Genomic DNA, 24,080 nt, shown 5'->3' with positions numbered 1-24,080 from the left:
TAAGGATAATTTGTATTGCATTTCTGTTCTTGAAACAAGCTTGTGTATCCAAAGACTTCCTAGTAGACAGGTTTAGAAAATAGATCTAAATAATAGGTTATGCTATCGAGTGAGTCCCCTCTGTTCTTTCACACTATTTCTATCAAAAAAGATTTGCTTTGGGTTACTGTAAAGTTGACGAGCTGTCTAGCCTTGATCACCTAATAGTAACAAGGTACATGAGGTGGCATCTTTCTTTATTGGATCAGCTTATGTTGGTGAGAGAGACTGCAAGCTTTTGTGCTACACAGAACTGTTCTTTACATCTGAGAGAGGTGATATGTATGTCACAGCTAAATACAGGATCAGACAAATAGTTGCGCATAGGAAGTTAGCGTATATATTGTAAGGGATCATTCAAGCTAAAATGACTCATTAGTGCCCCGTAGTCATAGGACAAAAAAGTGAGTTACAGATTGTTGTAATAAGCCATAAATCCAGTATCTTTATTAAGACCATGATTTTTAGTGTCTAGCAAAATTACGAGTTTAAGCTCCAACATTCATCTTTTGAAAATGTTGTGCAGGTTTCCTTTTGAGGGCAAGGACTGATATATTAAATATGGAGTCATCGCTTTGTGAAAAATGTGCACCCACAGGCAGAATCACTGACAGGGGAAGGGGAGGTTGGCAATTTAAAAGGACCTGGGACTGAGTGGCTATTGTGACAATGGTGGCAGCTGGAGCCCTGGACTCTTTAAATCACCATCAGAACCCCATGCCACATGGTCCAGGTGGTGATGTGGGCTGGCTGTCCCGTGTCCCACTCCTTCCACCTACGTCCTGCCCCTTCCAGGGGGCCTGGAGCCAAGTCCTTACCCAGGGCCCAGCAAAGTCTTTCGCCAACCCTGCCACAGATAATATAGTGTATTTTGAGGGGTTACTTATTTTTCTTTTAGTTCATTTCAGAACTATGTGATTGTCTGGTTTCTGTGATGTTTATTTCTAGTTCATGCAGTGTATAAAATTTGTCAGTTATACCTTGTGAACCTGTCTTTCAAATGAATTACCATAGTGTGCTGGTGGGGATAAACTTAGCAAATGCTATAGTCTCCAAGTCATTGAGCATGTACTGAATTATAGCATATTGTGGCAAATAGACGGGTGCATCTAAAATAGGCCTTTTCATTCCTGTCTTTGTCGTCATTTTCTGCTTTTACCATAACCAATTAAATGCTGTGTGTTTGTGTGCTAGGCATTGGTGATCTTCTGATTCTCACTTTTTTAGCAAAAGCTAGATGTAGCACAATTATGTTGTACTTTAATATCTTTTAAAATAACACGCAAGAGAGTTTCTCAGTTTAAAAAAAACCTGTTGGACTACTTGCTTGTATTCTTTTCAACAGGGGTTCAGTCAGATCAAGGCTATGGATCCAAGGATGAACTCCTAAGGGATGACAGAGATAGTCTTCTTGCAACTGAGACACTAACAGAAAAAGATTCTTCTTATAAAACAGAAGACCCAACAGGAGGTCAGTTATTTAGATTTACATTGAAAGATGTTTCTTTTAAATGTGTCCAATCCATTAAAATATTTAGAAGGCTTTTAGTAGATGTAGTTCACAAAATTGCAGTTGCCACATGATTTTCTTTCATTTATTCTTTCTCATAAGTGGTAGAACTAGGGGAACTGGTAGTGTAGTAGCACCTCCTGACTTGAAGCGATTTCCAGTATATACTGGATTTACATTTTGGTTCAATGGCTCATAGCCCCCCACTGTAAAAGTTGTTCGGGCCACTCTGTTCATTCTTGTTTAATTGATTTCTTGGATAGGAAATATAGTACATCTTTATCATATCTGAGTTGCTGGCTTGAGTCCAATCCATGTCAGTAATGACCACAAACAACCATTTGCTAATTAAATGTTCTGTGGGCTATTTGAAATTTGTAGTGGTGGGCTTGAGTCCAGTTCTGATATCATATCTGGCACTCTTATCTATAGCGAAGCAAAGGACCGCATGGTCATGGAAATGATTCCTCTGCTTTCACCTGGTATAGTCATAGAATTTAAGGCCAGAATGGTTCTCAATTTATCTAGTCTAACCTCTTGTTTATCACAGCCCACCAATGCCATTCAGTACCTCCACACTAAACCCAGTTACTGGAATGAGACCAAGATATTACAACCCTCAGGAGATTTACACACTGATATACAGGCAGTCCCCGAGTTACGCGGATCCGACTTCTGTCGGATCCACAGTTACGACCGGGGTTTGCTGCCCATCTCCCTGCCCTGGTCCCGTGGCTTTGCTCCCCGTCTCCCTGGTCTGGGGAGATGGGGAGCAAAGCCGCGGAGTACGCGGGCAGCGGACAGCCCAGACGCGCCACGGCTGTCCCGCTGCTGGCGTGTTCCACAGCTTTGCTTCCCGTCTCCCTAGTCTGCTGGAGACCAGCAGATCAGGGAGATGGGGAGCAAATCCGGGGAGCACGTGGGCAGCGGACAGCCCGGATGCGCTGCGGCTGTCTCGCTGCCGGCGTGCTCCGCGGCTTTGCTCCCCATCTCCCTGGTCTGCTGGTCTCCAGCAGACAAGGGAGACGCGGAGGAAAGCCGCGTTGGACCCGGGTGGCGGGACCACGGTGCGTCTCGGTCCTCCGCCCGCGTCTCCCTGGTCTGCTGGGGGGGGGGGGGCAGCTAGTACGCCCCCCCCCCCCCCAGCAGTCCAGGCTTTTCTCCGGATGCCTGTGGTAGAGCAGCTGGGGCGCTGCTGGTTGGTCCCGCAGCGCCGCTCTGGGCGCTACTGGAGCAACCCGGCAGCAGCCTAGCTGCTCTGCCCCAGGTGTCCCCAAGTCAGCTGCTGCTGAAACTGACCAGCGCTGACTACAGGAAGCCCGAGGCAGAGTTGCTCTGCCCCGGGCTTCCTGGAATCAGCCGCTGATCAGTTTCAGCAGCAGCTGACTTGGGGACGTCAGGGGTTCTTAAGTTGAATCTGTATATAAGTCGGAACTGATGTCCAGATTCAGCCTGTTGAAACTGATCAGAGGCTGATTCTAGGAAGCCGGGGCAGAGCAACTCTGCCTCGGGCTTCCTGTAGTCAGCCGCTGGTCAGTTTCAGCAGCGGCTGAATCTGGACGCCAGTTCCGACTTACATACAGATTCAACTTAAGAACAAACCTACAGTCCCTATCTTGTACATAACCCGGGGACTGCCTGTACCTCCAATATTATTTAAACTTGTACTGCCTTTGCCATGTCATTCTGCTTTGTGAGCAGAGAACCTCAGGGTTATCAATCTGACAGCTCCCATTAGTGCTAAATTCACTTTAAAAATAAATATATTCAAAGCTGCCAGATTTGATAAAATGGAGGTGCATGGCAGAATGTGTGTGACTTGACCATGGCTCCATTGCTCTTTATAAAGCTCCTGACAAATTATTACGTAAGTGCTTATTAATATTGCTGTACATACTTAAATTGGCTTATGTTAGATTGACTTACAGCAGTGGTTCATATTACACTGTCCTCCATCTGTCAGTGGTTTGCATCCTCATCAGGAGTACTTCCACTGACTAAAAGGGGCAGAGGGGAGGGCTGAGAGCCTAAGCTCTCAGCGACTTAATCAGCTCCCCGCTGGGAGCCCAATTGCCTTCCCACCCTTGACCCTCGCTCTCCAATGGAAGACTGGCTGTCCCTCTCCCCTCCAGCTCCCTGCTGGAAGTTTGGGTAGCAGCTGGGCTCCAGTTAGAGGCCCCTTGCGTGTCCTGGGGTGACAGTCCCAGCTGAGAGCCCAGCATTTTTACCAATTTTACAACTCCAGCCTGTGCTTAACCATGCTTAATGGAAGCCTACTATATACATCCAAGGTAACTTGATGTCACACTTGAGTATTGCAGTTGTCTTTCAGTGTCAGTGTGCCTCAGAACAGTGGCTGATGTTATCTGTGCTAAGAACGATACCATAATACATGTGTAGAACTTAATTATCTCTGTTTTTATGGGTCTTTTTCTTAGTTTTCTGTAGATATTTTTCTATAGTTGAAGAACCAACTATTTTTTCCTTGGGTTCTTGCATTCTTGAGTTGTGAAGCAACTACTGCTGTTCACATAGTATAACCAGGTACACAAAATCTGTATATTTTCACTTGGTGCTGCCTGCAATACTTCACCCACAAGGTGCAGCTGGTGAGAGAAAAGCTATTTGTATAGAGGCCAACCCTGCAGGCTGTGGAGTGTGTTGTGTTAATTTCAAGATATGCTCATCACTTAGAAGGATTGGCATCTGTGGGCACTATACTAAAAAGAGAACAACTGAGATATTTTGTCAAAATATATCATCCAAAACAATGCAGATAAAGTTATTTGTTTAAACAGCATAATTAAAGATAGGTTTTTCTTACTGTAGAGGTTGGTGGTACTGGTGAAAAACATCAACAGAGTGCAGAATCTCACAGTTCAACAGAGCCACCTGCTTGGGGAAGCAGTATTGTGAAAGTTCCATCCGGCATTTTTGATACCACTGGCAGGAAAAACAGCAGTGGTGAGTAACTGAATTGTTACCAAGAACATGTGTCACTGCCTCTGGTTTCTTGTAGTTTAAGTCGGCTGTTTGGTAAATGGAACCCTGTACTGACAGTATGGTCCCAGAGAAAGGCTGTTGCACTGGGGAGTCAGGGAGCACATCTAGACTACGCGTAGCTTCCGAAAGAAGATATGCAAATTTGTCTTGAATTTGCATATCATCATCGGTTTTTTTCTCCGGAAGAAGCTTTTCTGATATTTGGCCTGTCTAAATGGGGCCAAATATCGGCGAAAAAACCCTGTAAACCTCCTATTTAGGAGGAATAAGGGGGCTTTCAAAAGAGGGTTTTTTCTGATATTTGGCCCCGTGTAGATGGGCCAAATACTGGAAAAGCCTCTTCCGGGGGGGGGAAAACCTGAAGATATGCAAATTTGGCTCAAATTTGCATAATGTCTTTCAGAAGCCACACGTAGTCTAGACGTGCCCAGAACGACTTGAGTTCTAAATCTACCACTGACCTGCTATGTGTGCTTGGGTAGGTCATTTTATCCTTCGGTGCCTCTGTTTTGTGTCTGTAAAATGGCAATATTTGCCTTCCCCTGTAAAGCACTTTGAGATGCATAGACAGAAAACATTGTGTAAAAGGCAAGTATTATTGCTATTGTTAATTTTTTTATTGCATTTCAACCCAAATCAGATGAGCAACCTCATCTGCCCTTGCTTCCCACCAGCACGCATTTGCATGTGGCTTCAAGCCCAAACTAGCCAAATCTCACGTGTAAGAGGAGGGCTTTCCCATTCACTTCCCCAGATCTCCCACCCTTGGGAGATCCCCAGAAGAGTGTGATGAACCAGAATTGTGTGTCCTGATCCCCAGCTGCATCTTCATTCCTTCTCTTCAGCTATAGGTTCAGCTGTGCTCCCACACATACTAAATCATACATTGGCGCTCCTGCTGTGAGGTCATGGCCAGGCCTGCTTGCCTAACCACTTACCTCCGTGCCACTTGGGGTGCTGCACTGATGGCCGAGTCGCACCTTTACAATGAGTCTCCTGAGGAGACAAGTGGGAAATGGGCTGAGTGGGTTTGAGGTGGTGAGCGGGCCGTTAACCTCTAGAAGTGTGGCTATCCAAATTCATTCAGGCCCCTTAGGTCTGAGCTGAATTCAGATTGGGTACAGGGATAGCTGTCAGTCTGAGGGGGAGCCATGTTAGTCTGTTACTGGAAATACTGAAAAACAACAAATTGTCCTGCAGCACCTTGGAGACTAGCACAGCATGTCAATGGTGTCATGAGCTTTAATGGGCCTGAGGATGTGGGTGGTGCCCATGAGGGCTCATGCCACCATCAACATGTTTTGTTAGTCTCTGAGGTGCTGCAGGACTGTTTGTTGTCAGTTAGAAGGTGCATTTTCTTTTTAAACTGACATGAAAAAGTTCCTACCTGTCAGGGGTGGTTAAACACTGGAATAAATTGCCTGGGGAGGTTGTGGAATCTCCATCCCTGGAGATATTTAAGAGCAGGTTGCACAGACATCTATCAGGGATGGTCTAGATGGTGCTTGGCCCTGCCTTGAGGGGAGGGGACTGGACTCAATGGCCTCACAAAGTCCCTTACAGTTCTAGTGTTCTATGATTCTGTGGTGTTTTGTCCTGACAAGTGACAGTACCAATTACTAGAAGACACCATTTTAATTTAATACTACTTGTTTGCAGACCTGTCGCACATGGGTCTTAAGGTGAAAACCCATGGAATTGACTTTATATATCCTGTGATAGGAATACAGCTTACTATCTACTGCCCAGGCTTGGTGGCAGGAGCAACTGGAAGACTCAGAGTGATAGGTCAGCGTGTATTAGTATGGCAAGATTGAGTGACTCAGGCGATGGTAAAGCACCTCACAGATTTACTGTAGATGATAGCAAAGGGAACTGGCAGCTGTTAAATCAGAATCAGTGTGACACTGAGACACATTCAAGCCTAAACACATTTAAATCATCTGTTGGGGTCCCAATGAAGTAAAATCACTATACGCGCTAAACAGTTGTTACTATAATTAAGTTTCATTAAGCTTACTTTAATTGTCAGGGTAATCCTGACTGAAGTGGAATGTATTGTATATTCAGAGGTGTAACAGATGTCTTTGGGCATAACCTTTCATGGGCTGGAATCGACTTCATCAGATGCAAGAGATGGAAACTTCACTTTGGCAGGTTTATATACACATGTGAAGATGGGTGTGTTATATTGCGGAGGTTCAGTGCAAAGGAGGTCAATTCAGTCAGGATGGATGTGACCCATTCCTTGTAGTTGATGAGAATACCAAAAGAAGAAAAATTACTTTTTGTAGTGAGCTAGCCACTCCCAGTCTCTATTCAGACCCAGTTTGATAGCGTCAAGTTTGCATATGAATTCTAGCTTTGCTGTTTCATGCTGAAGTAGGTTTGTGACGTTTATTTTGCTGAAATGGCAACTTTTCAAGTCTGTTAGTGAATGTTCAGGGAGATTTGAAGTGCTCTCCTGCTGGTTTTGAATGTTACCATTTTTTATGTCTGGGTTGTGTCCATTTATTCTTTTGCATGGAGACAGTCCAGTCTGTCCAATGTACATGGCAGAGGGGCATTATTGTCACATGATGGAATAGACCACATTAGTAGATGTGCAGGTGAATGAGCCCCTGATGGTGTGGCTGATGTAGTTTGGTCCTAGGATGGTATCATGAGTAGATATGCACAGGGGAGCCAACAGCCACACCGGACCCTTAGGCAAGGTGCGGGGGGGGAGGTGGCAGGGTGGCTCCATGCTCCCAGAAGGGGCGAGGCTGTAGGCCAAAGGGATGGGGGTGGAGAAGACAGCCCTTAGCACTGGGGCTTCGGACACCACCGCTGCCACAGTGATAGCTGGGAGTCCTGAGCCCTTTTAGAATCACCAGGCCCTGCAGCAACTGCCCCTTCCCTCTCCCTCCCCTGTGCCCAGTCAGCAGGCTGAGATATGCAGAGCTGGCAATGGGGTTTGTTGCGGAGTTTGATTCCTGGGTTACTGTTTCTGTTTTGTGGTGTGGAGTTGCAAGAGAGTTTTTGCTTCAGGTTGGGGAGGCAATCTGTAAGCAAGGACTAGCTGGTCTCTAGGCCCAACAAGGAAAATAACAGAATGCCATCACCTACAGCCCACCAGCTAAAGCCCCTCCATCATCAGGGATCTATAACCTGTCCTGGAAGACTATCCCTCACTCTCAGTCTTTAAGATATGACTCCTTGTTGTTTTGCTGAAACAGACTAATAGAGCTACTTCTATGAAACTATTCAGAGATGAAACTATTCTGAGTACAAAGGCAACTTCAGGCATAAGCTAAGAAGGAGGCTATTGTGGAGTAGCACTAGGATTACCACAGTTTGTTCTGGACAGACCAATCCTGAAGTACTTTTCTTCGCCTATGTTTGTCCTCGTTCCAAAAACATGTATCTGTGCTCTTGACTCGTTAAGTAAACCTCGTTAGGAGTAAACTTCGTTAGGTGCATCTACACTGCACCATAACTCGAAATAAGATACGCAATTTGAGCTATGCAAATTGCATATCTTATTTTGATGCTATTTCAAAATAGCTTGTCAATTTTTTTTAAAAAAGCGCTATTCCAAAATGTCCCTTGCTCCTTGTAGAATGAGATTTACAGGGATGTCGAACTAGCAAGTCCGAAATAATGAGCTTGCTGTGAAGGTGCAGGATAGCTATTTCAGGACATTGCATTTGCAGTATAGACATACCCTTTGGGACTTAAATAAAAGTGTTTGGAGTATTTGTCTGCAAGCTTCAGCATTGGCTTAGAAGCAGTGCCACAACCAATGCAAAAAAATCTCTAAACAGACCAGCAATAGAGCCCACCCTTTTTTAGGAAAAAAGGTCATTCAAAGGGAACCAGGCGAGCTGTTGAGCTTGGTGGAAGGAGGAAGTGACAAATTTCCATATTTGCCTGAGTGCTGCAGTCTACCCATGCAAGCTAAATAGTATGTGTCAGTAACTTCAACACTAACTTTAGCATTAATCTTGTCACGTATAATTTGCGACTCAGTGGTACTTTTTGTAAAATTGTTTTAAAGTATATTTACCACTTACTTATTAGGAAACTTGTAAAGCTTGTAAATAACCCAGACTATATGACCTTTATTTAAATTGTTCCATTAGCAATATGTGTTGGCGGGGAGAACAAGGTATTGCATTAATGCCTTGTGCTTTCTTTTTCAGGAGCTTCATGTAGCCCACTCTTTATAGCTCAGGAATCAGTTGAAGATTCAGTCTTTAATGATGCTTCTCCTAAGAAAACAGGTGAAAAAGGGCAGAAGAGGCAAAAGCTCTTTTCAGAAAGAAGTTGCAGTTTTAGCACTGAAAGCAGAGCAGGTATGCTGCTGAAGAAAGGCAGTTTGGACTTCAGCGCTAGTGAAATAGCAATAATGATGGGAGCAGATGCTAAGATCCTCACAGCAGCTTTATCCGGGGCCAAAACATCTCCTCCTCACACTACTAAATCCAGTAACTTTGACAGTATGGGTGACCAGCAGGTCTCTAGACTGAGTGGCACCCAGACTCAGGTGAGTGAAGGTGCTTGGGAACCAGAGCATAAGTCTTCATCAGTGCTGAAGGAGCCTGAGGGAAGGCAAGATCATCTTGAGAATGGAGGTGAGGACAGTGCAGCCAAAGCAGAGAACATTCACACCAAACTTCTGGATGGTTATGAGCCCCAAACCAAGAATACAGAAACCAGAGATGCAGTGAATAAAAGAAATAGCTTCTATGGAGTGATTAAGCTTGTTGAAAGGGAAGATGTCGAAATGGGCTTGGACCCTTTATCTTTGCTGGCTACTGAGAGTAAAGAACCAAACCCCTCAGAACCTGAAGAAAAGATTGTGTCACCAGTTGTAGCACGTAATCTGGCAGATGAAATAGAAAGCTATATGAATCTAAAGAGTCCCTTGGGTAGCAAGTCTTCCAGTATGGAGCTCCACAAGCAAGAGAACAGAGAGACAGCAGCCTTTAGTACGCTTGGTTGCTCCCAAGAGAGGAGATCAAGCTTACCTTCTGATTCTGTCCCACCATCCCCAGAGAAGAGTGAAAATCAGAAGAGTCCATTAGTTTCCACATCTAAAACCTTTACGGTGCGACCGAAACAACAATCCCATTCACGAGTTCGTCCTTCATCATTAACAGCATTAGGTCGTTCTTCTTCACAGCATGGCTCATTGGGATCTGTGGTAACAACTTTATCCAATCTGAAGCTAGACAATATCCTGTCTGGCCCAAAAATAGATGTTCTGAAGTCTGGAATGAAACAAGCAGCTAATGTAGCCAGTAAGATGTGGGGTGCTGTAACTTCACAATATAACTACTCAGATGATGAGGTAAGTGGATTGTGGTTTGATATTTTCCTGCGGGGAAGGAGGGATTGCTATTCAAGATATTTGACTATGCTTTCTGTGCTTTATGTTATTTTTGTTAAGTCAAGCATGTTTGGATTTAAAGATAAAACTATGGTGTCCTCAATAATTGTTTAATTTAAGAAACTCTGAACAAAAATCACTTTGAAGTGGCCATGATTTATCAAAACACTGCATGAAGTCAGATCAAGATTTGTTACGTTATTATGTGACACTGATTTTTTTTAAAGTGCTTTTATAGTGAAGATACATTGAATTGCAGAGTGGTGGCAGATTGGGGATTTAAAATCAGAAAGTTGGTAGGGGAAATTGAGGCAGTATGTGTAAACAGCATCCTTCAGGAATTTGGAGACACAAAAATTTGAGAGTGGGGTCTCAGGTGAGGATAATACTGATTCAAGGGAAGGCACTGGGACACTATCCAAAGGGGAGGAATGAATTTTTAATCTATTTTCTTTCCTCCTCCTCTTCAGCCCTGTTCCAGTGCATGTCATGTTCCTAATGCCTGAAAATGTATTTGTATTTTCCCTCTTGAAAAGACTTTTCTTGATACTATTTACCTCTTGAGCAGCTAAAGATATAAACTTAGCTCTTTCTCCTAAGTTTTCTCTCTAAATTCCTGGAGCCTTGGTATTTACTCATGCTGCCTTGGCTCTCTCCCGATTTTTTGTTTTTAATCCCTGCCAACCTGGCTTCTGTTCTTTCCATTCCACTTGAAACTGCCCTATTGAGGTCATTAATAATAGTCTTTTAATACAATCTAAAATGCACTGCTTTTTCCTTAGTTGTCTTGATCTGTTTGCTGCCTAAGATATTTACCACTTACTCCTTTCCTTCCTGGCTACCTTTCTACCTTCCTGGCTATCTTTCTACCTTGCTGATTTTCCTTTGGTATTTTCTTTAATAATACTTCTTCATTTTATCTCTGCTCCTATTTTGGCATCCTTTAGGTGTTCTGTTGTCAGTCCCTTTTTCTTTGTATTTCAGCAACCTCTCCTGTGCTGAGAATTCTACATCTTTTCCCACTATCAAGTCTTTCATCCTATTAAGCTGTCTTTGTCCTGTCTTTCTCCACGGGGGATACAAACTCAGGCTATCCAAAACTGAACTTCTTATCCTTTCTTTCTCATCCCTGTTCTTTGCTACCTTTCTCCGTGTTTAATAATTCCACCTCCTCCTTTTTTTCCCAGGATCAACTTCTAGGTCATCTTTCTGACTCTCCTCTATATCCAGTGTTCAAAACGGTAACTTCTACTTTTTATTTTTTCTGCCTTTCTCCTCTGTCCCCCTCCAGTCTATTCAAAATGCATGTGCTAAAATAATATTTTTCTCGAGCCACTCTAAAAATTGCCACTCCATTCTTTAGATCCCTTTTTATTTCTTTATCTGAAACTCAGTTAGTCCTTGCTTCCAAGCCCTTACTGTCACTGTCTTTACTTCAACTATCATTCCTTTCTTTTTGTTCAGCTTTTGCCCTTAGTAATCCCCATTTGTTGTCCCTGCACCTGGGACTTTGCACCTATTTTTCTCACTGATCTCTATCCCTGATAACAATAATTGTTCTGTTTTGCCAAGAATATTCTCCTTCAGATTCTTGCTTAAAACTCTCTTCTGTCAACTATTCTTACCACCAGTTATTTGCAGTGTCCTTCTGTCCATGAGCTCTTGACCAGTGTATTTTCTTGCCTATATGATTTGCTTCACCTGGAATCTGTGGTCAGGTGATGAGACTTAATCTGTTTGCAAACAGTTTAAACCTAAAACACATCATGAATTACTTTTAATTAAGGATATTAAATTGAGGTTAATTAGCTAATCGAGTAGTCGGTGGAATTTCCATTGACTACTCGATTAGTTGATAAGGTGGGGGGATGGGCACTCACTATCCCTGCTGCAGCTCTGCAGTTTAAATGTAGTAGGAGCCAGATGCAGAGGCAGGGCAGGGCTCTTAATACATTTAAAATGCAGAGCTTCAGTGAGATGAGACACACAAGCAGCCAAAGGGGGAAGCAAGTAGTCGACTAACTCCCTTACATCCCTATTTTTAATAATGACTGAATGATGTATGGTGGTCTGAAAATACTGAGAAAAAATTTTCTTTCTTTTTTATATAAAGGAAGAAACCCATCAACCAGACTTCACCTTTCCTGCTGGTTTTGAAGATCATATTATAGGAGACAATCTGTCACCAAAACCAGGAATCCCTGGGTTGATAACCAGTGAACTCACACAAAGTACAACCAGTCTTGGCAGCAGCAACAGCAGCAGCGGAGATGTAGGGAAACAGCACTACACAGCAGGTTTAAATTTTTCCTTCCTAATTCACTATTTTTGGAATATAATGTAAAGCTTCCGTTCATCAGTACAAGCGTGAAATAGCTCAATGCAAGGGGCTGGTAGCACTATCTAACAAATTAATGCAGGACTATGTAGCACTTTAAAGACTAACAAGATGGTTTATTAGATGATGAGCTTTCGTGGGCCAGACCCACTTTCGTGGGTCTGGCCCACGAAAGCTCATCATCTAATAAACCATCTTGTTAGTCTTTAAAGTGCTACATAGTCTTGCATTTTGTTTCAGCTACACCAGACTAACATGGCTACATTTCTAACAAATTAATGTAGCTGTAAATGTGAGTTGATATACTTTGGAAGAGACAAATAGGTAAATACAAGATGGTGAATGCCTCTCTTGGTTACGTAGATCCAGAATATGTTCATAGTGTTTTGTATAAGGTAGTCAGCTGTAACAGGATTTTCTGAATCTGGAGAGTCAGGAAGATGTCACATCTTTTCTTCTGTCTAATTCTTATAACTATACCTGCTTATTCATGTAATATCCATTTATAGAAAGCTGTTATCTTCAGAATAACAATATTAAAAAATGAGTAGTCAGATTTTCCAAAGAGCTCTCATTTATCCATCTAAATAGTGTGCCCAGATCTTCAAAGTGCTCAGCACCCATTTTGAATAATAGGAGCTGCTGGGTGCTGAGGAGTTGTGATGATCTGACAGGAAGTGGTAACATTTGTGGTGTCTTAGTGGTCAGTCCTAGAGACTGCACCGTAAATTAGCTCTGTACTGGAACATCTGCTAAAAATGTTAAAACTGAGTGACAGCCTTACTTTTCCTCGAGGAATCTACTATATATTTGAGAGAGCTTGTCTGTGAGCAGGCGAGTCTGTCTGTCTATCCATTTGTTCAAGAATTCCTCCTAAATGGTAAGAGCTAGAACCACCGAATTTGTTAAGCAGCTTCCTCTTATCATAACTTTATGGAAGCCTGCCTTGGACTAATTTCTAGGCTTCACTGTAGCATAGACGCAGTATTTTTAAATAAGCTATTTTGATGCATTTCTTCCAGAATAGCTTATTCCAAAATAATGGTGCAGTGTAGAAGTAGCCCAAGTGTCCTTTAGGGAGGGTAGGGGAATATGTGGCTTCTCCCCTTCCCCAATTCATATGGGAACACTGCTGGCTTTTGCCCTCTGTCAGAGAGCGAGGGGAAAGCACACAGTTTGCTAGAATCTTCAGTTTGTCTGGGAAGTGTAGGGGGCAGATGAACTTGGACCCATCCCAACAGGGGGCTGTTCCCTCTGGAGCTGCAGCAGCCATGGAGAGGTGTTTCTTACCTGGCCACACTCTGTCCTCTCTCTCCAGAGCAATGATTTAAATAAAGAAAAACACAAATTAATTGATTTAAGGACCCGAGCAATGCCAGGTACATCTTCTAGTATTATATAAGGGAGTGGAGTAAGATTTGGAGAATGTATGTGCCTGGGGGGAGATGAGTTGCGGATTAAGGATTGCTGCCTGCTCATGAGCTTCCCTTGGTCATAGATTCCTAGGGCTGGAAGAGACCTCAGGAGGTCATCGAGTCCAACTGCCTGCCCAAAGCAGAATCAACCCCAACTAAATCAACCCAGCCAGGGCTTTGTCAAGCTGGGATTTAAAAACCTCTAGGGATGGAGACTCCACCACCTCCCTAGGTAACCCATTCCAGTGCTTCGCCACCCTCCTAGTGAAATAGTTGTTCACAGAGCCAGTTTCCTTGTCATAGAAGGCAATCAGGTTGTTCAGCCATAACTTGCTCTTGGTGAATCCATGTTAACTATTCCTGATCACATTCCTCTCTTCCAAGTATTCTTTGAGGATCCCCTCCATGATTTTTTCCAGGGACTGAGGTGAGGCTGATGGCTCTGTAGTTCCCTTGATTGCCCTTCTTCCCTTTTTTAAAGCTGGGTACTACATTTGCCTTTTTCCAATTGCCCGGGACCTCCCCCAATTGCCATGCATTTTCAAGTTTTGGTAAGAAAAGGCTCATTCAAAACTGTTCATTGTGAGTTGCAGAAATTGAACAGGGCTTTAAATAAATGGGACTAATGGGATTTTCCTCTCTGGTTGGTGTTTCCCCTAGGTTGGTGTTCCTTATCATTTATTTCATTTCCTTGTTTTTTGTGTATCAATACTCAGGTGATGTGTCCATTGTACAATAACAAATGTAAGGGCAATATACTTATTAAAGGTATAGAAAAATACTGGGAAACGTTGATGACAAAGATCTCTATTGTATTATTTACACAACATAAGTTACATACAGAGCCTTAGAATTAATTCTTCCATCATTTTGGCAGTGTCACTTTTTTCTGTGTTCTTCTTTGAAGAAAAAAAAATATATTTACTTTGGCTAAAGACTCTGATTACTTCTATGCAGGTGAGGTTTTGTTCCCAAGAAGTTTGAAAGGTCTGGACTCTGAGAAGTCAGAACCTGGTTCCTCCCACAATACAAGTTTGTCAAGCATCTTCCAGAACTGTGCAATGGAGGTAAAATAATGCCTACGTTTTTATTTATTTAGCACTTAATGCATAATGCTTTTCGTAGTTCTCAAAGCACTTGACAAAATGGATGAATGTTAATGTCCTCATTTTATAAGTGGAAAATGATGCACAAAAAGGCTAACAGGTGGCTTTTAGCATAAAAGTGAAGTGGCAGGGGCTGAGAATAGAACCCAGATTTCCAGATTGTGATTCTGATGTCATATCTGCTAGGCCACTTTGTGCATGACATCTATAAAACTGTGTAATCTTCATTCTCTGTTGTAGGTCTTGATGTCAAGCTGCTCTCAGTGCAGAGTTTGTGGAGCACTGGTTTATGATGAAGAAATTATGGCTGGGTGGGCTGCAGATGATTCTAATTTGAATACCACCTGTCCATTTTGTAAAAATACCTTCTTACCTCTTCTTAATGTAGAGTTTAAAGACTTGCGTGGCTCTGCAAGGTTAGTGGTTTTGCAAAAAGCTTTACCTTTCTAATTTAACAGTATGCACATTTTGAAGTTTTGTTCTAAAATTATGTATATTCAGAGATTAAGACTCTAGGGGAGGGAACAAAACAAAGACACTTATTACCATGTACAGCTGGGGCACATCACTAGTAGTTCCCCTGCTTGCACAGTCATAAGTGAGATTAAAGCATACTAAAAATATTGTAAACCATTAAAGATTATTGTAACAGCAGCTAAAAAGCATTGAATTCTCAGATTAGTCATTTACACTTGCCAAACGTCTCATTTTCTTGAGTGTGTTCCCCATAAATGTTACATTTGAAATGCAGAATGTGTGTGTTTTTTAAATCAAGACTAATGTCTGTGCAGCTTTTTAAACTGGCTTTTCAAATAAGTTTTATAAATACGTTGTATAATACTACTATAACAAAGGTCACATTATTGCAGGATATATATTTTAAGTTGGTACAGAACTTGGACAATCCAGACAGCCTTTTTATCTACAGCCTTTCCAACAACTTCACATTCTGCCACATTAAACTGATGAAAACGTATGACACACATCTCACAATCTGATCACAATTTTAAAATGATCTCAAACAGCACATAGTGTTAGTGCTATGAACTACCCATTCCTTACTTCTTACGTAAGTTTGGAAGAGCCAAAGTATCTATAAAGCTTATACATAAAAGATCTTTGTTTGCTTATATCTGCAAAAGACAGAATAGGGTTGTGGGTGGACTAACTTCATATGTTTGGTGTTTTCTCTATATATTTGAAGTAATGAGAAATGTTAGTTGTGTTCAGTATCTCAATATAAGTCTTACTGTTGGGGTTTTGGAGGGTTTTTATGTACACTGCTTTTTTGGTATTTTTATAATTGTACATATTTGAAAATATCAACTTTTTAAAACATGCACATAAATGTATGTGAATAATGCCCTTTTTTCTCCCACCCTTTCTTTTGGTCATGTTTAGCTTTTTCCTGAAACAAAGTACCTCTGGAGATAGTTTACATAGTGGAAACATTCCATTAACCACCGATCCTCTGGAGCAGAAACCTGCATCTGGTCCTGCTGTTGCTAATTTGATCAGTTTTTCAGATCACTCAAAGCCCAACCAGACCATAACTGAAGAAACCAGCTCTGCATCTGAGCAAAGGTAGAGGGGAAAAAGAGGCAAATGGTTCTTAGTTTCTAAACAAAATTTTTATAATGATGCAATTACAAATTATTAGCACTTTGAATATTATGTCTGTTAGAGTGAAAATTTGGCATATTTTTGTCCCACTGTTCATTACATAACATAAGAACAGCCGTACTGGGTCAGACCAAAGGTCCATCTAGCCCAGTATCCTGTCTACCGACAGTGGCCAGCACCAGGTGCCCCAGAGAGGGTGGACCGAAGACAATGATCAAGCGATTTGTCTCCTGCCATCCCTCTCCAGCCTCTGACAGACAGAGGCCAAGGACACCATTTTATCCCCTGGCTAATAGCCTTTTATGGACCTAACCTCCATGAAATTATCTAGCTTCTCTTTAAACTCTATTATAGTCCTAGCCTTCACAGCCGCCTCTGCAAAGGAGTTCCACAGGTTGACTACACGCTGTGTGAAGAAGAACTTTCTTTTATTAGTTTTAAACCTGCTACCCATTAATTTCATTTGGTGTCCTCTAGTTCTCTATTTAGGGAACTAATAATAAATAACTTTTCTTTATCAGCCCTCCCCATACCACTCATGATTTTATATATCTCTATCATATCCCCCCTCAGTCTCCTCTTTTCTAAACTGAAAAGTCCCAGTCGCTTTAACCTCTCCTCATATGGGACCCGTTCCAAACCCCTAATCATTTTAGTTGCCCTTTTCTGAACCCTTTCCAAGGCCAAAATATCTTTTTTGAGGTGAGGAGACTACATCTGTACACAGTATTCAAGATGTGGGCGTAGCATAGTTTTATACAGGGGCAGTAAGATATTCTGGGTCTTATTTTCTATCCCATTCCTAATAATTCCTAGCATCATATTTGCCTTTTTGACCACCGCTGCACACTGCGTGGAAGTTTTCAGAGAACTGTCCACGATAACTCCAAGATCTCTTTCCTGATTTGTTGTAGCCAAATTAGCACCCATCATACTGAACGTATAGTTGGGGTTATATTTCCCGATGTGCATTACTTTACACTTATCCATATTAAATTTCATTTGCCATTTTGTTGCCCAATCACTCAGTTTGGTGAGATCTTCCTGGAGTCCCTCACAGTCTGCTTCTGTCTTGACTATCCTAAACTGTTTTGTATCATCCGCAAACTTTACTACCTCACTGCTTACCCCTTTCTCCAGATCATTTATGAATAAGTTGAAAAGGATTGGTCCCAGGACTGACCCTTGGGGGACACCACTAGTTACCCCTCTCCAATCTGAAAATTTACCATTTATTCCTACCCTTTGTTTCCTGACTTTTAACCAGTTCTCAATCCAAGAAAGGACCTTCCCTCTTATCCCATGGCCATGTAATTTACACAAGAGCCTTTGGTGAGGGACCTTGTCAAAGGCTTTCTGAAAATCTAAGTATACTATATCTACTGGATCCCCCTTGTCCGCATTAAAATGCTAGTGTGCCAAATATGATCTAGAAAAGTAATTCTTACTACAGATTTAACCACTCTAGTCTGGCACCCTTGGAACCTCACCAATGCCGAACCAGAAAAATTTGCTTGAATCATGGGAGGCCAATATCGTCTAGAAGTAATACCACCTCTTGCACTGCTTACTGGGCTCTTAGAAGTCATTTAGGCTATGTCTAGACTGCAAGCCTCTTTCGAAAGGAGTCTAGACTGCACGCGGAACTTTCGAAAGAGCAAGCCGCTTTTTCGAAAGAAAGCACCCAGTGAGTCTGGATGCTCTCTTTCGAAGAAGCCCTATTTACAGCCACCAGTCCTCGCTGTCACTGTTGAGTGCTATTATTTAGCTCTAATTTGCCCTTAAATGTCTTCTAACAACCCAGCTAGCAGTGGTTGATAATGCTGCTAAGCATTAGCATGGTTTTTATGCTTTGTCTACTTATTTCCTTGTGCCAATACAACAAAATTGTGTTGCAACACTAACGCTTTGTTATAAGAGAGGCTTATATAGGGTGTATCAGTACAGACATACATTATTAAGCAGCATTGCAAACATTGTTCCATTTATTTGCCTCAGCGAAATAGAGAGACCCACTCGCTACAATATTGACCTGTAATTCAGCAAATTCTCTAGTTTGGCGCCCATCAGGTCCCGAGGGTGCCAGACTAGAGAAATTCAACTTGTATGTATTTTTAAAGTTATTTTGAGTGTGCACTTTTTCTGTATGTGGAATCAATGCAATTTTATTATATTATGAAAATGATCTAGCATGTTTGGAGTGCTTAACACAAGGAATTCTTTAATATGCAATATTAACACTGCCATAAAAGAGCACTTGAGATACTATGTGAAGAAGCAGGAGGAGCAGTGGCCTTATGTTGCGTAGAATGTTGTTGGGTTTTTTTACTTTACATTTCGGGGGTGGGGGCTACTGTTAAAAATTAAATTTTCAAACACAATTTTTATCAATTGAAATTTAATGAAAACTTCAAAATTTTGCATTTGGAAAATCGAGGAGCTCTAATTATGTCCCTGTCGGTGAGACTCTTACGGTCTCATGACATGTTTCAGTGGAGCCAAAACAAATAATTGGCAACTAAAATTTAATCGTGTGAATTTAGCCCCTTTCCTGCTGCCAAATATCTGGAAGAAGACTATTTTTTTATTTGTTTGTTCTAAAGTAAATGAACTTTAAAGACTATTTCAGTTGTGTGCAGTGCACTGATTGCAAATAGTTCTGAGTATTCATTGCACAGTGTTTGCTGTGTGTGAGCTGCACTACTTAGGTCATGTTTCCACTGAGAGATAAGGTCGAATTTATTAAGGTCCATTTTTTAGCACTCAATTTTATAAAGTCGAAGATGCATATCCCTACTGTGTGCAAGGATCTGACATACTTTGAAATAGCATGTCCCCAAAGTTGATGGTAGGTTGGCAGAATGAGACCCTCTCTGACAGTGGAGAAGCACATGGCAATTGCTCTGTGGAAGCTTGCAACCCCAGACAGCTACTGGTCAGCTGCAAATCAATTCGGAGTGGGGAAATGTACATTGGGGGCTATTGTGATACACGTAGTCAAGGCAATCAATATCCTCCTGCTATGGAGGGTATTGACCCTGGGAAATGTGGAGAACATAGTGGAGGGCTTTGCCTTGCTGGAGTTCCCTAACTGTGGTGGGGCGATAGATGAAACATGCATCCCTATCTTGGCAACTGACCACCTTGCCAAGAAGTACATAAACTGCAAGGGGTACTTCTCGATGATGCTGTAGGGGCTGGTGGATCACAAGGCCGTTTCACCAACATCAACATGGTCAGGAAAGTGCATGATGTACACATCTTAAGGAACTCCTGCCTTTTCAGCAAGCTGCAAGCTGGAATTTTTTTCTCAGACCAGAAAATGACCATTGGAAATGGTGAAATGCCAGTAGTGATCCTTCGTGACCCAGCCTGCCCCTCGCTCCCATGGCTCATAATGGTCTAGACAGTACTGGGTCCTGCCGTGAGGGCAGGGGACTGGACTCGATGACCCTCAAGGTCCCTTCCAGTTCTAGTGTTCTATGATTCTACGAAGCTATACACGGGCAACCTGGACCACAGTGAGGAGCAGTTCAACTAAAGATTGAGCAAGTGCAGAATGGTGGTAGAATGTGCTTTTGGGTGTTTAAAGGGAAGGTTCCGCAGGTTACTGACTAGATTAGACCTCAGCAAATGCAACATTCCTATTGTAGCGGCAGCCTGTTGTGTGCTTCATAATATTTGTGAGAGTAAGGAGGAAAATTATCTGTCAGGCTGGGGAGTGGAGGCACAGCTCCTGGCCAGAAATTTTGAGCAGCCAGACATCAGGGCAATAAGGAGAGCACAGCAAGGGGCAGTGAAAAGACAGTTTTATGAATGGTCCGTTTTGAGAGTCATGCATGTTGCTCTCAGAGGTGCCCCTGCACTCAGTGTGCTTGCCTGTAATGCCCAGGGCAGAGGCTCATGTGGCACCCTTCAACACAAGCAATAAAGAGCCTGTTGCTCAGAAATCATGTGTTTTTATTTAGGGTACTCAGCAGGGACAGAAAAGGACTCCACAGTTGTGAAAAGGACAGGCTTTTGCTTCATAATGCATCCCTGGGGGTTGAGTGTGAGGCTGCCCTTGACTCCTCTCACTTCTCTCCCCACACACATTCTAGGGCTCCTGAGAAAGGAGGCTATTGGATCTCGGTGAGAGGGAATGTTGATCTGGAAGGAGTGCCTGTGCATATAGGCATCCTGGAAAGCCGCCATGCAGTCCATCACATCCGCCAAGAATGACAAAATTCTCTCCTAATTCCTCACTTCCAGTTCCATGCACACTTTCCTGTCCTCACGCATCTCCTCCAGCAGCGTATGCCTCTGGTCGCTTAAGTGCTCTCTAAGTGGTCAGATTGAATTTGCTCCTTGAACATGTCATCCCCTAGTCCATTTTCACCTGCGGCTTTATGACAGGCAGACAGCTGATGGGGCTGGGAGAGTGCGCAGCAGACTTGCTGCTGTTCCAACTGTAATGAAAAGTGAAGAGCAGACTTTATAGGAAATACATTGTAGAACGTAAAATCTAATCTGTTAGAATAACACGAAGACCTGCCTAAAGACAATAGGGATGTGTTGAATCAAAACCATAGTTATGTTCTTAAGCAGCCACTATGCAGCAGGGGAGCAGCTAGACTTGGTACGGTGGCAGGCATGGTAGGGGACAAGCTTGGTACGAGCTTGTAGGAAGGAGGGCGTCTGAGCTTGGGGGGAGGGCAGGGGCTCATGTAACACCCATGTGTTCAGCACCCCCATTTGCTGAGAGAATGCAACTTTCCCTTTCTGCAGGAGCGTGTGGGTGGGAGAGGACAGGGGCTCAATCCATGCTTCATTGGGGTGACCAAACAGAGGTTTACTACAGGAGCATCAGCTAATAGTTTACCTTGATTCATCCAGGTTGCTATGTGAGATATCAGTCTTCTCCAAATCACAGAGTGTGACAGGGAGCAGATGCTGACAATGTGGCCAGAAACCTGGCCCTTATGTTGCAATGTTTTGTGCTGCAATGACTCCAGACCACTTACTGCTGGTTTGGCATGGAAAGGTGTCCTACAGTGGAGGATGGAATAAGGCCAATTGCTCTAGAAACCTTGTGAGAATGATGAAAGAGTTCCTCTGAGAGAGCTTTATGGAGATGTGCAGAGAGGATTCCTGCTCTGTCTCCAGACATATTAACAAGCTGTTCTGGGGACACTCCTGCTGTGTAGACACAATGGCAGCTACGTATCGTACCCAACTACCTTAACCTAATTTTAGCAAGATAAAAAATGTGAACTCATCAGAAGTGCCCTCCCTAGAATCGGTGCCTAACTGTAAGACATCCTTTGAGGAGATTATTGTCTCCAAGGTTATAAAAAATTGATTCTCACTGGTCTTGGTTGCCCTGCTCACCTGCTGACCATTCTCCTCCTCATCCACACTGTGCTCCATGCGGTTGCCTGAGGAATGTCTTGGGATGAATCCATGGACTGGCTGGGGAAGCTGGTCAGGTCCCCCTCTCTTTTCCCACGATTGCATGCAGGTGCTCAAGTGGCATGTTTGCGGTGATCATTGAGACCGTCCATTTGTCTCCTTTATCTTTGAGAGTGACTGCCACAGCTCCTTTATTTTTACTCAGCACTGTTGGGCATCCCTGGTATATCCTTTTTCCTCTGTGCCCTTTGTGATCTTGGCAGCGATATTTGTGTCACTTTGCTGGTTTGTAGTTCTGCGAGTAGTAGTGAGGTCTAGGATCTCTGCACTTTCCATGCTGGTGCTCATCTGCGATCCCAGGAACTCATGGTCAAGTATGCTGCCTGGTCTGAGGTCTGCTGGTCACACAGGAAATGAAATTCAGTTTTTCCCAGGGCTTTTCCTATTCACCTGGAGAGCAGTAGAGTTGAGAGTCCTAACTGTCAACGTGGGGCACTGTGGTCACACCACCTGGGGCTAAGAACATCTACTTTCACAGCACTGCATCTGCACTACCGTAAAATCAACCAGGCAAGGTTGAATTTAGCTTTACTCCTCGTGAAAGCAGGAGTACAGAAATCCACTTTAAGAGCTATAAAAGTCGATGGAATGGGCTTGATGGTGTGGACTCATTTAGACTTAATGTGGTTAAGCATGACCTGAACTCCTAGAGTAGACCAGGCCTTAGTTATGACTGGTCAGATGAGTCTCAGAGTACTGTTTTAAGTTCCCGGACAATAGGAGTGTCTGGCAGTAGGAGCATTTCTGGCAAGAAATTAAAGGTAAGAATTTTTGCAAACACTTATGCATAAAATTAAATTTCATGATATTTCAGAAAAAAAAAACAAGGAAAGGTGGAGTAAAAGTGAGCATGACCAATATATATTCATATTAAATCTATATATATATATATATATATATATTTATATAAAATACTTTGCAGTTCTTATCCAGCTCTGTTTCTAAGCAAGGTGGTTGTATTGTGTGAAGTTTTTCTGTGGAATAGAGTTGTGCCAAACCAATGATTGAGGCTTTCCTTTCTGTGTGTGTCTCTGGTAACTGTCAGTTGGCGTTGCAGACTAGCAATATGTTAACATGTTTCTTTTGAAACCCAAATAGTGATATGCAAGAAGAACAGAGCGAGGGCCCCAGAGCTATGAAGACATCGGTCATCAATTCATCAAAACGAGGAGTATCTTTGACTCGGAGCCATAGTGTTGGAGGCCCACTGCAAAATATTGATCTCTCACACAGACCATCTCATGGCATTTCAACAGTTAGTCTTCCGAATAGCTTGCAAGAAGTTGTGGTAGGTTGCATAAGTTTGATACTGAATGAATCGAATACAGGGGTGAACAGTAATTTTTGATGGGGGGGGGCCACTCCAAGAATTTGGAAAGTGGTCAAGGGCTGCGCTCTTCCATGATATTAACGGAGAACGTGCAGGGTCTGAGATGGAAGTTGGGTGCAGAAGGGAGCTTGCAGTAAGGGACTGGGGTGCATGAGTGGGTGTGGGGTCTGGAAGGGAGTTTGGGTGAAGGAGGCAGTTGTGATCTGGGGCAAGGGACGGGGTGCAGGGGTTTGGGCTGTGACCTAGGGCAGGAGGGGTTGTGGCCTGGGGCAGGGGACTGAGGTGCAGGAGGTGGGGTAGGGGCATGTGTTGTGACCTAGGGCAGAGGTTCGGGGTGCAGGGTCTTAGAAAGGGAATAGGTGCAGGGGATTTGAGTTACGTGGGGTAGGTGGGCAAGAGTAGGGGAGCAGAGGGATATGGGAGGGTGTGGCTGGGGTGCCAGAGGCGAGCTCTGGCCAAGAGACTTATCTGGGCAGCTCTCAGCCAGCAGCGTAGCTGGTTTCTCAGACACGTTCTCTGCCTGTCCTGCACCCGCTCTGGCTGCAGCAGCCATGTGGGTCTGTGAACAACTATGAGCCGGAGGGGAGTAGGGGAAGAGTTCTTCAATATGCCTGTTTTTCAAACAGGCAGCTCCTGTTGGCTGAAAACAAGCCAATGGGGTTCTGCTGTGGGCGGGGGCACCGCACAAAGCACCTCTCACCTCCCCTGGGCTTGCACTGTTCAAAGACTGAGTCCTACAGCTGCTTTTCTGTCCTGTGTGCAGGGGCAGGCAGGGAGCCTCCCTCAGACTCCCCACTGTGTCCATGGGCTGGATCCAGTGGTTTGGTGGGCCAGATCCGGCCCACGGGCTGTATTTTGCCCAGCTCTGATCTAAAACAATGCTAATGAATT

General features: G+C 43.3%; 1 protein-coding gene across 6 annotated transcripts in view; it reads left to right on the top strand.

Moving 5' to 3' along the window:
• The window catches only part of DENND4C (DENN domain containing 4C), a 134,962-nt gene that overhangs the window by 93,783 nt on the left and 17,099 nt on the right, over nt 1-24,080 (top strand). For 4 of the 6 annotated variants that reach the window (XM_075931498.1, XM_075931495.1, XM_075931496.1 and 1 more), the window contains 9 exons: nt 1,385-1,510; nt 4,379-4,513; nt 8,737-9,887; nt 11,114-11,167; nt 12,040-12,223; nt 14,637-14,746; nt 15,026-15,201; nt 16,187-16,369; nt 22,958-23,147. In XM_075931498.1, coding sequence (XP_075787613.1) covers nt 1,385-1,510; nt 4,379-4,513; nt 8,737-9,887; nt 11,114-11,167; nt 12,040-12,223; nt 14,637-14,746; nt 15,026-15,201; nt 16,187-16,369; nt 22,958-23,147 — 2,309 coding nt within the window. The remainder of the gene's footprint in view (nt 1-1,384; nt 1,511-4,378; nt 4,514-8,736; nt 9,888-11,113; nt 11,168-12,039; nt 12,224-14,636; nt 14,747-15,025; nt 15,202-16,186; nt 16,370-22,957; nt 23,148-24,080) is intronic. The other 2 variants (XM_075931500.1, XM_075931497.1) reach the window with 1 other exon arrangement.

This window comes from Pelodiscus sinensis, chromosome 6 (genome assembly GCF_049634645.1).
Source record: "Pelodiscus sinensis isolate JC-2024 chromosome 6, ASM4963464v1, whole genome shotgun sequence".
NCBI lineage: Eukaryota > Metazoa > Chordata > Testudines > Trionychidae > Pelodiscus > Pelodiscus sinensis.
The sequence above is the reverse complement of the archived record's forward strand: the minus strand, read 5'-3'. Positions and strand labels throughout refer to the sequence as shown.